At 38.2% G+C, this 14,142-nt stretch overlaps 1 protein-coding gene across 2 annotated transcripts in view; it reads left to right on the top strand.

The window, feature by feature from the left end:
• Window positions 1-14,142, top strand: part of LOC120522859 (anosmin-1) — a 252,033-nt gene that overhangs the window by 217,676 nt on the left and 20,215 nt on the right. For both annotated transcript variants that reach the window (XM_039743581.1, XM_039743582.1), the window contains exons 8-9: window positions 1,272-1,416; window positions 3,983-4,135. In XM_039743581.1, coding sequence (XP_039599515.1) covers window positions 1,272-1,416; window positions 3,983-4,135 — 298 coding nt within the window. The remainder of the gene's footprint in view (window positions 1-1,271; window positions 1,417-3,982; window positions 4,136-14,142) is intronic.

Below are 14,142 nucleotides of genomic sequence, written 5' to 3'. Positions count from 1 at the left end.
TAGATCAGGCCACTGTTGCAAAAATTGGTGTGTGTGTCTATATTTCTCATTTTTGTGTTGTAAGCTGTTAAAATGTTATTAATATTTCTTTATCATTGTGTTCAGTGGCATCACCCCGACACACTACATTTGGCTTCCTGGACTGTAACATTTTCAGTTTTTTTTTTTTTTTGACCATTGTTTACCGCTGCCTGTTTGGGTCACATGACACATGAGTCATGTGAAATCATATGTCATCATGGCTCACCTACATAAGATGACAAGGTTGTGCTTGTGCAAGGTTTTATGTCCTAATTTTGATCTGAAAAGAAACTTTTGCTTTAGTGTTAGTTAGCATTGCTCGATCGAAGTTAACGTCAAGACTGTGCTTTTTTGACTTTGAATCCTGTTCTGCTTTGACGACTGATACACTGACTTGTCCTTGGTGACCTGACCTGTTCTATGTTCCTGATCTTATCTAAGCCTTCTTCCTTGTGAATGATCCATTCCTGGACTTTTCTCCTCTGACTTCTGGCATTGTTGTGTCTTTTCTTTTACAAAACATTTTTGCAATGTGATTGCCAACAGAGGACAGCTATAGCTTGTAGAAGATGTTTTCGAACACCAAACTCCCATTCACTGGTTGTCTTTTGTGTATCTTACAATGCTTTGTATACTCTAGAGACACAGTATGTGAAAATCCCTGGAGGATATTTGTTTCTGTGATGCTGGAACCTCCACATCTTACACCAACAATCAAACCATGGTGGTCAAAATACTTTACATTGCATGTGTTGGCCATTGTATCCTTTGGTCAAACCAAAAGTAAACGTTTCGAGTGTCTTCAAGCTACAGGTTATCCAGAAGGTGGACCCAATGTAATAGCCACTTAGTATAAATATCCTATATGTGACTTTATTACATTTTCCTGGTTTAAAACACATGTGGATTTGTAATGGCTTATCACCAAGCAAGTTTGATGGCACAATTTAATCATTTTCTGATTATGCATAATTTAAAATTTTTTGCCAAGATCCATAAAAAGTAAACAGGCCCTAACGTGGCAGCTTGGCCAACAGAGGAAGGCAAACAGATGCTGTGGCATTATATCTCCATTTTTCTCTCTTTCCACCCATTTGTCAGAATATTCTAGAAGTGCCAAAGGAGCATTCCACAGAATAACAGTTGGGTGACACTGACAGACCACATGCCTGTGTCTAATAAGATATATTCATTATGAATCTGCATCACACTGTAACTTTTTTTCTTTTTCTTATTTTATCCCATTACAGTCCCAAAACTATGTGGATCTGGAGGGTCTCCAGCCCAACAACAGCTATATGGTGGAACTGCAAGCAGTAACATACTGGGGACAAGTGCGACTGAAAAGTGCCAAAGTCTCTCTCCAGTTCAACACAATGAGAGCAAATAATACAAGTAAGACCTGCAGACTGATACTTTCCATAAAGTATGCCAATCATCTTTTAATACCTTTTATATAGTGTCTTATACAGAGCCGTTTACAGCAATATTACTAATGGAAAGCAGTAGAAGAGAATGCAATGTGTGCCGTAGCAACTGGAGGCTCCAGAAAAGAAAAAGAAAAATCAGATTCAGCTGGAAAGAAAGTTCTGGTGCCTTTCTAAACCTGTTTTTAATAAAAACTGCCATTATAACAGTAGCATTAGCATAACTGGTGGTAGTGATGTGAGTTTGTTTTACTTACCTCACTTAGTTCTACTGCTACTTTAACAGAACTACAATATCTGGATGTCAGAGATGACCATAGACAAAGCATCAGACCATCATTAATTATGCACTATATTTATGAACTTCAGCTTGTAGTGTGTTATATTATCACAAACTCGGAAAGGGAAAGAGGGTCCATTTGCGCTAATCAACCGGAAAGGTAACTCATTGTGTCTGGTGATAAATCCCCAGCGGTTCATTATCTCCAGGAACACTTTTAACCAGAGTTTTTGTTTTGTTCTCTCCTGTTGTAATCTGGCTAGAATTCATTTTTATGCAGTAGATTACTTGACTTCCTTTCATTTTATATAGTTATTGTATGTATGCATAATATGTAAATGCTGCACAGTTAAATAGTCTTCTTTATTTTTATGCTGTATTACTTTACTCAAGGCAACTTATTAAAATCAATATTTCAGCTTAAAATTGTTCCTTTTTAAATTGCTTCACACTCATCAATGAGTAGTGATACACAGATTAATTATCACTACAATTTTCATAGGATAATGATACAATTAATATTGCTTTATCCAATGTGTACATTTACAGGGATATTATGATACAAGTACAGTAAAACAGAAAATATACATAATAGTACATCTGACTGATCAGAAAGCTACGCATCCACCCATCTATTTTCAAACCCACTTTTCCTGGGGAGGGTCATAGGAAAGCTGGTGTCTAACTACAGCACGCTTTGGGCACAAGGCAAGAACTGGCCCATTAGCCAGAGAATATCAGAAATTCACTGTCACATTAGAGCATTAGAACAAAATGAGATGAGAACAGGCCATTAAGCCCAACAAAGCTAACTGATTCTATTTTCACCTAACTCCTCTAGAATAACATCAAGTTTTGAATGTCCCTAGAATAAAGCCCTACTGCCTACCACACTACTTGACTTATTCCATGTTTCAATATTTCTCTTTGTGAAGAAAAACTTCCTAATGTTTGTGTACAATTTACCCCTAACAAGTTTCCAATGGTGCCCCCGTGTTATTGTTTAATTTTAAACTAGCTGTCTCGGTCCACTCTGCTAATTCTCTTCCCTTTGAAACCCTTCAACCATGTCACCTCATAATCTCTGGTTGCTTAAACTAAAATTAATCTTTTTTTAAACTTTTAATCTTTATTCATAACTCATCCCCTGTAGCCCTGGAATCAGCCTAGTCGCTCTTCTCTGGACCTTTCTAGGCTGCTATGTCATTTTTGTAGCCAGGAAACCAAAATTGCAAACAGTACTCCAGATGAGGCCTCACCAGTGTGTTATAAAGCTTCGGAATAACCTCCTTGGACTTGTACGCCACACATCAAGGAACTATATAACCTGACATTCTGTTAGCCTTCTTAATGGCTTCTGTACACTGTCTAGATGTAGATAGTGATGAGTCCACTACAAGTCCTTCTCATAAGCAGTACTTTCAAGTTTCACACCTCCCATTCTATAATCAGATCTAACTGTTTTACTTCTTATGTGTCATACTCTCCTTATGCTGCACAAAATGATACTTGGGGTTAATTTAATCAGAATATAAGTTTAATGTCACTGTGCTCTGTACAAAAATTATTTTATAAATCCACTCACATGTACAGGCCAGGCCAAAGTTCGAACACAGGGGCTCTCAGCATTTCGAATTGCTGGGCCAAGCATAGGACAAGATAGACAAAGACAGCTGGAGGAATGTATAGTCAGCCTAAAGATAGGTGTATGCCATTTTGTCTTCTGTTAAAAGTCAGCACAAGATCTTTATTCCTTGTTTGGAAAAGGACTATTTGCCGACGTGGGGGCCTGCATGTGGAGGAATCAGTATAAAAGGCTAGGACAGCAGCCAAATACTTTGAAGCTGATGGACGGATGGGTGATATCGTCATCCGTCCTGAAAAGCCTTCCAGCGCAGTGATGAAAAATGGCAGACTGTATACACTGAGTTCCCACCTGGGTAATTGTCTTGCTATGGCTTCCTTCATGTGTAATGCCGCATAAATCGTCAGTAAAGATATTATAAAGTTATTTTCTCTTATGTGATTTTTACCGCCGTATCACTATGGGAGAGGTATCGCCTTTATATTAGTAAAGTTTTCGGTTACTTAAAATGCTACAATTACAAAAGAACTTATTCCAACTAGGGAGCTATCGCACCCTAAAGGAACAGTTAAGTACACAAAATGTTGCTGTTTCCATGTTGACCTGAAAGTAATATGGTTTCATTTTATTAAGATAAATTGAACATATTTTTTGTTTCTTACTTTTTAGAAGATCATTCTCTTGGATTGCCAAAAATGAGGAAAAGTGAGCATGCTTTAAGTTCTAATCCAGGCAAAAGACTGACAAATCCTCTTGAAATTGGGGCACCTTTCTACCAAGATGGCCTGTTGCAAGTGAAAGTCTACTGGAAGAAGGGTGGAGGTATGGCTGTTTCCTATAAATACTGCAATTAGCTAAAACATATCCCTTATGTTCTACAGTTATTTACACTAATGTATTTTTATTTTTTGCCAGTTTCTGTAGAAGTTGTCGACACTGAATCAAAATTTAGATATTCCAATAGTATATTGTGAAAAAATAGCCTTCCGCATGTGTATTAAACATGTAAAGCATCTGTGTCATGTGAAAAATAACCCATCTGCAAAATTATGAATCCAAATTCTTGTCTCATTATTTGAAATATTATTTGCTCAAATGATTCATTGCTATATCTGTGTGTGACTCATGGGCATCATTTTGAACAAAGGCATGTGGAATGGAAAGCCTCCATGTTGGACCTTTACTTCAGCTAGTGAAGATTCTGATATCATTTTTGGAAAAAAATAAAAGAGAAATAGCAATTGTGTGATCTTTGAGCTTAGGGTATGCTTGATTTTGGAATCTGAGCTTAATTTTCCTTTTTATGTTGAAAAGTTGCTACTTGCTTTACTTCGTAATTCTAGAATACATTTTTCAGCTTTAATCTCTGATTTTTATGTTCATTGTATAGTTACAGACATTCAAGAACAAATGTGTGTGTCTTGTATTTAGTCCTGACTGTGCTTACATTGGTCTTTATGAGTCTACAGTAGCACAGTAGGTGACTGTTCTGTCTGTCAGGAACTGATGCTTTGAACGCTGTGCTCATGTATTGACACATACAACTATGCGCTGTGACAGATTGAGGCTTTGCCGTCCTCTTGAACCCTCAGACCACTCATCAGACACCAGGTAAAAGTCCAAATACTTGATTTATTAGGACAATAAAGTGCACAAAGCACCCTCTTCTCCCCAATACTCATAAACAAATCAATAATCACTAATCACAAATACAATAAACCAATCCTCCAACTCCCAGACGCGTTGCCACCCTTCCACCCAGCTCAGCTCGCCGTCTGGGAGTTGTCACAGCCTTTTTATAGTCCCTGACCTGGAAGTGTTCCAATCCCCAGTCCATGTGATCCTTATCACTTCCGGGTCAGATAAAAGGTCCTTTTCTTCATCCCAGAAGTAAGTCACTTCTGCTGTCGCTCTGCCTATGATGCACTTCCGGGTTATAGGGCACATATGACTCTCTATGCATCCCTGCAGTGTCCTCTGTTGGCCCCTGGGGTATCCAGCAGGTTTGTAAGGGAAAACTCCATAGTCCATGATTCCCTGCTGGCATCTGGGGCACCTCCATGCTGCAGGGAGAGCTCCATCTGGCGGCCTGGGGGTATTGACCGTGATGACAAGCCGGCCATAGACCACAGCGCCTTGATGGCTATGACTCTAGACATTGTGATCAGCATGTGATTTGTCGATAATTACTGTAGATGGTACAGTTCCATTGTGGAGGTCTTTCATAATTAGGATTTTCCTGTCATGTACTAACAAGTCAGAGTGGAAGCTTTTAGTTAGTAATCGGTTCATCTGTGCTGGTACAAGTTGTATTGCTGTGAATTCATACCAAGAAACATCTCAGTTTAAAGATTTGCACTGTAGAGGATCGCCAGTGATCAGTTTTTGAACTTGCATTGTCTGGTTTAGAAGCGTCTCCTTACAGTGTGAGCTAATAAGAGAACCAATTGTCTCAATCGTGCAGAGACTGCTTCTGAACACTGTAAGCGGGGAGCTTCCTGGTGACATCAACTGAGCACTTGCTTTTGGCTACCCTATGCAGATAGGCCGTGCTTCCTGTTTCTGCCATTCCATCCAAGGGCCATGCCGAACCACGTTGGGCCAGAGCCCAAAATAGACAGAGAAACACCTGGTAGACTGTTATCCAAGTTGTATTATTTTGCTAACACGCATTGTCAATCTGTTTATACATTGTATTGTATTTCTGACGTGGCAATGATAGATTGGCCGTCTAGCTCCGTGAAAAGGATTACTCGTGTTCTGTTTTGTGTATTATATTTACTCCATTTTTTGACACCCAATGCACACCCAACCTACAAGGAAGGGGGTCTCTCTCTGAATTGCCTTCTTGTCTTCTTAGGGAGTCAAGGTTTGGGGGGGGCTGTCAAAAACAGGGGCTGTTAAAACCCATTGAGGCATTCATTTAATGATTTTGGCCTATACAAGAAATTAATTGTTGTTGTTGTTTGGGCAGTATTGAAAGCCTTAAGTTAATTTATGAATAAATTTGTACCTTTTTCTCCTGCCTGTTGTGGTACTCTGTCTGCTTGCCTGTGGTTGCAAATGTAAAAGAAAGGGAGAAGTACTGAACTACAGTAGAAGTCAACCCTAACAGTGCAGTAAGAGTGTGGGATTTTGGGCATTCTGTTATGGTCTACGTAATAAAGAATCTAAAAGGGAAAACAGGGTCACCTTAGTAACCCTACCATGACAAAAATGAGTAAAATGAGCACTAATTATATTTATAGAGCAGGACCATATAAACACAAAAGTGTTAATTTAATACTAGCAGTTTTACTGTATAAACAATAATGTATTTGCTGTTTTCTTTAAACAGTAGGCCTGTCATTTCAAGGACTGGTACTGTCCAGCTCTTTATGTCGGTACCCATTCTTGAGTGTCTGTTATGGTAATGCTGAGTAGATGCTGTTTTAGGATTTCACAAGGGTCTGTTTTGAGATCTATTTGCCTCTGCACATTGCTGTTACGTGCTGATTCTTCATCCTGTATGTTCTTCCAGTACTCTTGGGCTTCATCTTGTGGGGGATCGGCTCTTGATGTGGTGTTGTTATTATTATATTGCATCATAGATAGCTCTTTGGAGAAGATGGCCATTTATTAACTTTAGTAACTAGAGTGTTGATCATTACACTATTCTACAGTTGGGCAAACTTACTGAACCCCTGTGTGTCATCTGTATCTTAGTTTGCAGTCTTAGCCTCCAGAATGGACACTGTCGGCCGCTCCCTTTTCTTGCTCTTGTAGTCAAGCATTTCTAGGATCACACATGAGATAGTATATGCTGTATTTAGTCATTGGTTTCAGTTATGACGGTAGTGGGAATTGTGAGTAGTACTGTACTGGTACCCTGCTATTCACCCCCTTAGAAGTTTTCACATTTTAATATTATGCTGTATAACATTGAATCAAAATGGATTTGGTGTTGTTTGGCACTGATCAAGAGAAAAAGAGTCCTTAAAAACAAAGTGAATACAGATCTCTGCAAAATGAATTACAAATGAAAAATATTTAGTAGATGCACCTTTAATAATAATTTTTTGCATTTATATAGCGCTTTTCTCACTACTCAAAGCACTGAGTAATTGCAGGTTAAGGGCCTTGCTCAAGGGCCCAACAGAGCAGAGTCCCTTTTTGGCATTTACGGGATTCAAACCGGCAACCTTCCAATTGCCAGTGCTTATCTCTAGCCTCAGAGCCACCACTCTGCCCTCCCTTTGACTGCCTTTGCAACCTTGAGTCAGTGTGCACAGGTTTTCATAAACACTGCCATTTTCCCGTTCTTTTTTCACTTTGCAAAACTTCTCAAAACTCCATCAGGTTGCACAGGAATCATAAGCAAATAGACTTTTTTTTAAGTCCAGTTACAAATTCTCAGTTGGATCTAAACTCTGTCTCAGTCACTCCAGGACATTAATGTTGTTTTTAAGCCATTCCTGGGTAGTTTTAGCTGTATTCTTGTCTTGCTGGTAAACAAATCCTAGGTTTCTTGTAGCCTACATCAGGGTTTCCTCCAGGATTTCCCTGGTTATTTTGCTGCATTCATCTTGTCATCTTCAGTACTCTCAAAAGCCTTCCATGGCCCACTGCCACCATCATGGTTTACAGAGTGTTTTTGTGGATGTGCAGTGTTGGGCTTACACCAGATATGGTGTTTAGTCTGATGGCCAAATAGTTTAATTTTGGCCTCATTAGACCATACAACCATCTTCCAGAAGACTTCTGAATCTCCCATGTGCCTTCTGTGTGTTTTTTTTTTCCTCCATAATGGTGTGACTGGTATACTACCTCGGTGACAGTTGTTGTTTGCACAGTCTCTGCCATCTAAGCCACTGTAGCTTATTGGTTCTTCAGAGATCTCATAGGACTCCTGTCGGTCTCCCTCACTAGTCTTCTTTTTGCTTGATCACTCATTGATATGCTGAATTGAAAGGAATGAATACATATGCAAATAATTATTTTCATCCACTTTTCAGAGACCTTCTTCTCACACTGGCATTAGAGAGTCTTTTTTTTGTTGATCAGTGTCAAAAAAGCCAAATTAAATAAAGAGTGATTAAATGTTTTTCAGTAAGAGGGAATACATTTTATAGTTAGTGTATCTGCCAGCACCCTATTTTATCTGTTTTTTTCCTTAGCCTAGGTAAGGGTGCTTTGTTTATTAACAATCATTCCCCTCATATTAAAAGTTGTGCCTGTAAGTAGTCAAGCGTATAGGTTGGTCTCTTATCACATTTCACTCTGGGCGCTAAATGTGCTTCCCGTGCTTCCTACGGGTCATATTGCTGGTGAAGTGTCCTTTGTAGTGAGTCAGCCTCCAGTTGTAACAACAGCTTCTATTTCACTGTGTTTTGACACTTGGTGACTAGTAGTTCCTCAGTTAGTCTGGAGGATGGTTGTTTATTTAGTTCTCACATCATTCTTCTCATTGGTTAGCTGTTATACAGGTAGTAGCATTCCATTAATTCTTGGTATTCTGTTCTTATTCATGAATGGCTTATTCTAGTAATTCACTTTTCATCAGCTTGTCCTTTTAAACCTGAAGTGAGATCTGACCTATCTGACTTATTTTGTTCCTCTTTTTGAGGGTGGGTATATATAGTGTTAGGGCTCTTGCTTATGAAACCTTGTTCTTTTCTGGTCTAATCCATCCTTTTTCCAACCCACTATATCCTAACTACATGGTCATGGAGGTCTGCCAATCCCAACCAACACAGGGCGCAAGGCAGGAAACAAACCCTGGGCAGGTTTCACTGTATATGTTCATATAAAATGAACATATATGTAACAGATGAAGCTTAGCTCATTCTCAGACTGGGATCACATATTTCACATATGTTAATAACCAATTTCAATCTATTCCTTTATCTTCTGTAATGGCAGCTTTTTCTCACCTACTCTCACCTTGTCTGCTTTCATCTGCCCTGGCTTTACTCCTTCCAAAATGTATTACTTGCTCTTTCCTTTTCAGTTGCACACCTGATGAAGCAACTACAGCCAACAAGCTGTGTCTTCAGCTTTCTTTCCTTTTCAGCATGGAAATAAATTTTATCTTTGTTCCTGTCTTGATGCACACTGACACAGCCCTTCACTATATACTGTATGAGGGAATTTCTCTTTTTAAGTTTTAATTTCTTGTGAAAGGTTGCTAGCTTAAAAATTTCACCTGTTCTGCAATATTCTTTCTAATCGTAAAGTTTAACAAGTTGCTTTCCACATTATGACAGGAACTCCTGGGCTAAGTGGGTAGAAACTGTAGTTGATTCAGCAGACATTATGTTAATAGAAGCACCGGATTGTCCATTGAGGTTTATTCTGCACAGCTTAGCATCCGTTTGAGAAGTTGGAAAGATAATTGCACTTTTGGTCACAATGTATCTAACTCTATTTTTGCATAAAAACACATAACATCCTCAGACTTGCCTAATCTTTTTCAGGATGACGATGGTTAGGTCCTTTCCCGGCAGCAATCTGCACAAGACAGGAAAAAGAACTATATTGATCAAGATATTAGTATAACTAGTATACATTATGATTTCCAACAATATTATAGAACACCAAAAATTTCTAACCCTTTCACAAAATATAAAACCTTGAATAGAAGAAAGTCTTATAATTCATTGCACATATACATAAATATGCACACAATATAAACCATATATATATAAAGTACGGTTTAAATATGCGCAGTAAATTATTGTAGTGTATCGTTATGGTGTATCAAGTAAACTAGTCCTCCCTGGTGTAAGTTATAGGTAGTCGAGAAAGCCCAGGTTCCTCCAGGCTACAACAGAACATGTTGCCTCACAGTTTACTTTACAGCCATGAGCAGATGGTTGCAATCATTAAGTTAAAAGAGATGATAACTTTCATAATTCATGATGGGTAGCCTTTGTGCAGAAGCTTTAACAAAAGAGAACATCATATTGTTGTTTTTAGAGGAGATTCGATGAGAGTTTAAATAACTATACGTACATAAAAAGCAGACTGTATATTACCAAATATGAAAGTCACAATTTTTGAAAACTAAACTGCAAGTTTAATCAGTTTTATTTGTTGAGTAGCTATGAGTGCACTTTATGTTATATTAAAATGAATGTTTTTTGTAACTAGCACTGTTAGAGGCCTCCAAGCCCAATAAACGCAAACCACCAGCCGATTCCATGCTTTACCTTTGAGCCTCATTTGTGTAAGCATTTGGATCTTCTTTACTTGTTCAGCTGTTAATCTTTCTCTTCTGCTTCCAAATTGCCTAAAGCACTTTTCTGTCAGAGCCCTCTTTAAGCCATCAAAGAATTTCTTTCATCTCCCAGCCACCATCCGTGCTGTTGGCATGAGCTCCTGTGGCATTTTGTCTCAGTTATTAATATTAGCAGTTAAACTTCACATTCAAGCTACATTATGTGGACGGCTGAATAACTTAGCAAGTGAACAAGCAAGGGAAATTCCACCGATGAACAATGCTCATGAATCTTAATCTTTGATTGTTCAAGTGGAGCCCCAGACATGTATCTTATCCCATATCTGTGCATAAAACAAAGGGTATATTCACCTACCCCAGGAACAAAACACATTATAATTTGTTGAATTTCTCATATTCATTGTAATTATGTCTGTATTGTTACATTAATTAACACTTGGAACTTTTTATGAAACTCGGCTCATTCTCAAATATAGCACTAAATTAGCAATTTGACAGCTCTCTGTTCTATGTTTTCATTTACATTCTTTCATGAGACTGTCTTACTCTGTTTACTTTTAATTTTAAAGATGCTACATCTTATATTAATTTAATAGCATAATTCCAGATTTTTATTTCTATTTAGGCAAAGCTGAATTTATTTAAAAATTGCTCTTCACATTGGATGTATCTCTAATTATATGTTAAGATTTCCCTCTTACAGTGGTATGAATGGTATTTTTACCCTTTTAGTTTTCTTTCATATGTTTCACTGACTTTATATTAGGTTAAAACCATTATTAATTTAAAAAATAATTACATTTATCTGTTTGTGAGGGTCTTTATGTGAGTTAATATGAGTGATCCACTGCCTACAAGGCAGATACCAACTAAGACCATCCTGGACCTAAAACAAACAGAAAAGGAGCACCAGACATAAAACAAAAGGCTTCATTGAAGCACAGTTAACAAAGCAACCACAAAAGAATCATAAAACCACAAACCCATCCTATAATGCACCTCAAAATCTCAGATGCCTTTTAAGTGACAGAGCTGAATGTAACTACAGAGACACTTAGAGCACAGCATCCTTTACCTCTTAAAGAGGCCATCCCTCATTTTAGTTTATTATGAAGAAAAGAAAGGATGCCAATAATTCAACAAACCTCTTGCCTATAAAAGCAGAACTGGGTTCAAACTGAAAAGCTCTTTCTTTACTCATGGAAGTCCTCTTTTTAAAATATATTGCTAATGTTGACAATCAAAGGGCCTGAACATTGAAAGTTAGAGGTGTTATATTAAGAGGGTGGCTGGTGGTCAGTGACACAAAGAATCTGCTGTCTTTCTCATCTTCTTTTAAAATTTATTTTTGAGTTCTTAAAGAGGTTAGTGATGTATATTGTGAATAAAGCACAAGAAAAGGATAAAGAGTTGGGTTTCCTGTGCACTTGGAGTTGTGCAGCAAAAAAATAAAAAAAAGACAACACAAGAACTCAAAACAGAACTGATAACAATGAGAAAGATGGCAGATTATATGGCCAGAAGACAGGAAGGGGCAGTTGCAGGGGAATGGGAAATGGAAGTACAGTACAGTACAGTTTATTTTTTTGTATAGCCCAAAATCACACAGGAACTGCCGCAATGGGCTTTAACAGGCCCTGCCTCTTGACAGCCCCCCAGCCTTGACTCTCTAAGAAGACAAGGAACAACTCCCAAAAAAAAAACCGTGTAGGGAAAAATGGAATAAACCTTGGGAAAGGCAGTTCAAAGAGAGACCCCTTTCCAGGTAGGTTGGGCGTGCAGTGGGTGTCAAAAGAAGGGGGTCAATACAACACAATACACAGAACAGAACAAATCCTCACAAGATTCTAGAAGTACGGAGCAGAATTTAACAGTAGATGATATCACATAATAAGATTTGGATATTTTTAGAGTCCTGGAGACCTCATCCATCAAGCTGCCTCCCCATTTGGCCATTCCACGGCTGAAACCAATCCAATGAAAGGACCCCTCTTTCCCATGATTCCTGTGATCCTCCATCAGGGATGACTTTACCACAGGCAGGCAAACAACTTGGCAGGTGGGCCGTGGCACCAATTGCCACATTTGAGTACCGAGAACAGAAACAGAATAGGTGAGGGTTAGTAACAAATTATAACAATCATGTTACTTATGTTTTAGTGCTAATGACTAACAACAGAGATGCAGTTTGTACAGTTAATCAGCAGCTCTAGTCAGGATATGCTAAACTGAAGTAGTGAGTCTTCCGCCGAGATTTAAAGGCTGAGACTGAAGGGGCATCTCTTATGGAAGCAGGAAGACCATTCCACAGTTTAGGGGCCCTCGACCTCCCACTGTTATTTTATTAATCCTTGGAATCCTAAGCAGACCAGCATCTTGAGATCTTAATTTGCGCTCAGGTTTGTAAGTCATGATAAGTTCAGACAAATAAGCCGGACCTCGGCCATTAAATGCTTTATATGTTAAAAGGAGGATTTTGAAATCTGCCCTAAACTTAACCAGGAGCCAGTGTAAGGATTTAAGAACTGGAGTTATGTGTTCATATTTTCTTGTTCTTGTAATAATTCTTGCAGCCGCATTTTGTATTAACTGGAGGCTGTATAAAGGACAGTTTGAACAGCCAGTGAACACATTGCAGTAGTCAATCCTACTAGAGATAAATGCATGAATTAATGAATTAATGAAGTGACATCAGCAGTATTAAGGTCAGTCTACTGGTCTGCAGAGGGAGAAAGAGAGAAAGCATTAGAGGACAACACCAACCCCTTGTTCGGCAGGTAATCACAGTTATTCAAACCCTAAGCTGTCTCCCATGTGTGCATGTGTGACAATATATAAACCCTGGATGCATATGTTTATAAAATCACTGTGTATTGTGTAAAGACTGGAAAATGGAAAATATTATTATTTAAATAAAGAGAATGATGTGGCAGATCTGAGTAACTATGGGCCTGTAAGCCTAACATGCATCAGAGGTAGATTAATGCAAGGAGTTATTAAGGAAAAGAGCAAGAAATGGCAAGAACAGGAGTTTTAATTAACAGTCAGCATGGGCTCAGACAAGGTCTGTGTTTAACTAATATTCTGGAATACTATGAAGAAACTACAAAAGTATATGGCTGATTTTCAGAAGGAATTTCATAAGGTCCCACAAGAGAGGTTGGGCATCAAAACAAAATAAGTGAGAATTCATGGCATGGTGGGTATAACACTGGCTCAAACACAGAAAGCAAAGAGTTATGGTGTGCTGGGGTCACTGGCTTCTTTGAAATGCATAAAAGATCTGAACAAGAATTGAATCAATAAGCTGATTAAGTTTGCAGATGATGGCAAAAATGGTGAAGGGCAGATAATGTAGAATCATCTAAACTATTACAAAGGGACATAGACACCATACAAGCTTAGTGCCATTATGAACTATCTATCTATCTATCTATCTATCTATCTATCTATCTATCTATCTATCTATCTATCTATCTATCTATCTATCTATCTATCTATCTATCTATCTATCTATCTATCTATCTATCTATCTATCTATCTATCTAGCTATCTATCTAGCTATACATCTATCTATCTATCTAAAGAGCTTCTGTAAAAAGGCAAATTT

This window comes from Polypterus senegalus, chromosome 2 (genome assembly GCF_016835505.1).
Source record: "Polypterus senegalus isolate Bchr_013 chromosome 2, ASM1683550v1, whole genome shotgun sequence".
Classification (NCBI taxonomy): Eukaryota; Metazoa; Chordata; class Cladistia; order Polypteriformes; family Polypteridae; genus Polypterus; species Polypterus senegalus.
This window is presented reverse-complemented; position numbering and strand designations above follow the sequence as displayed.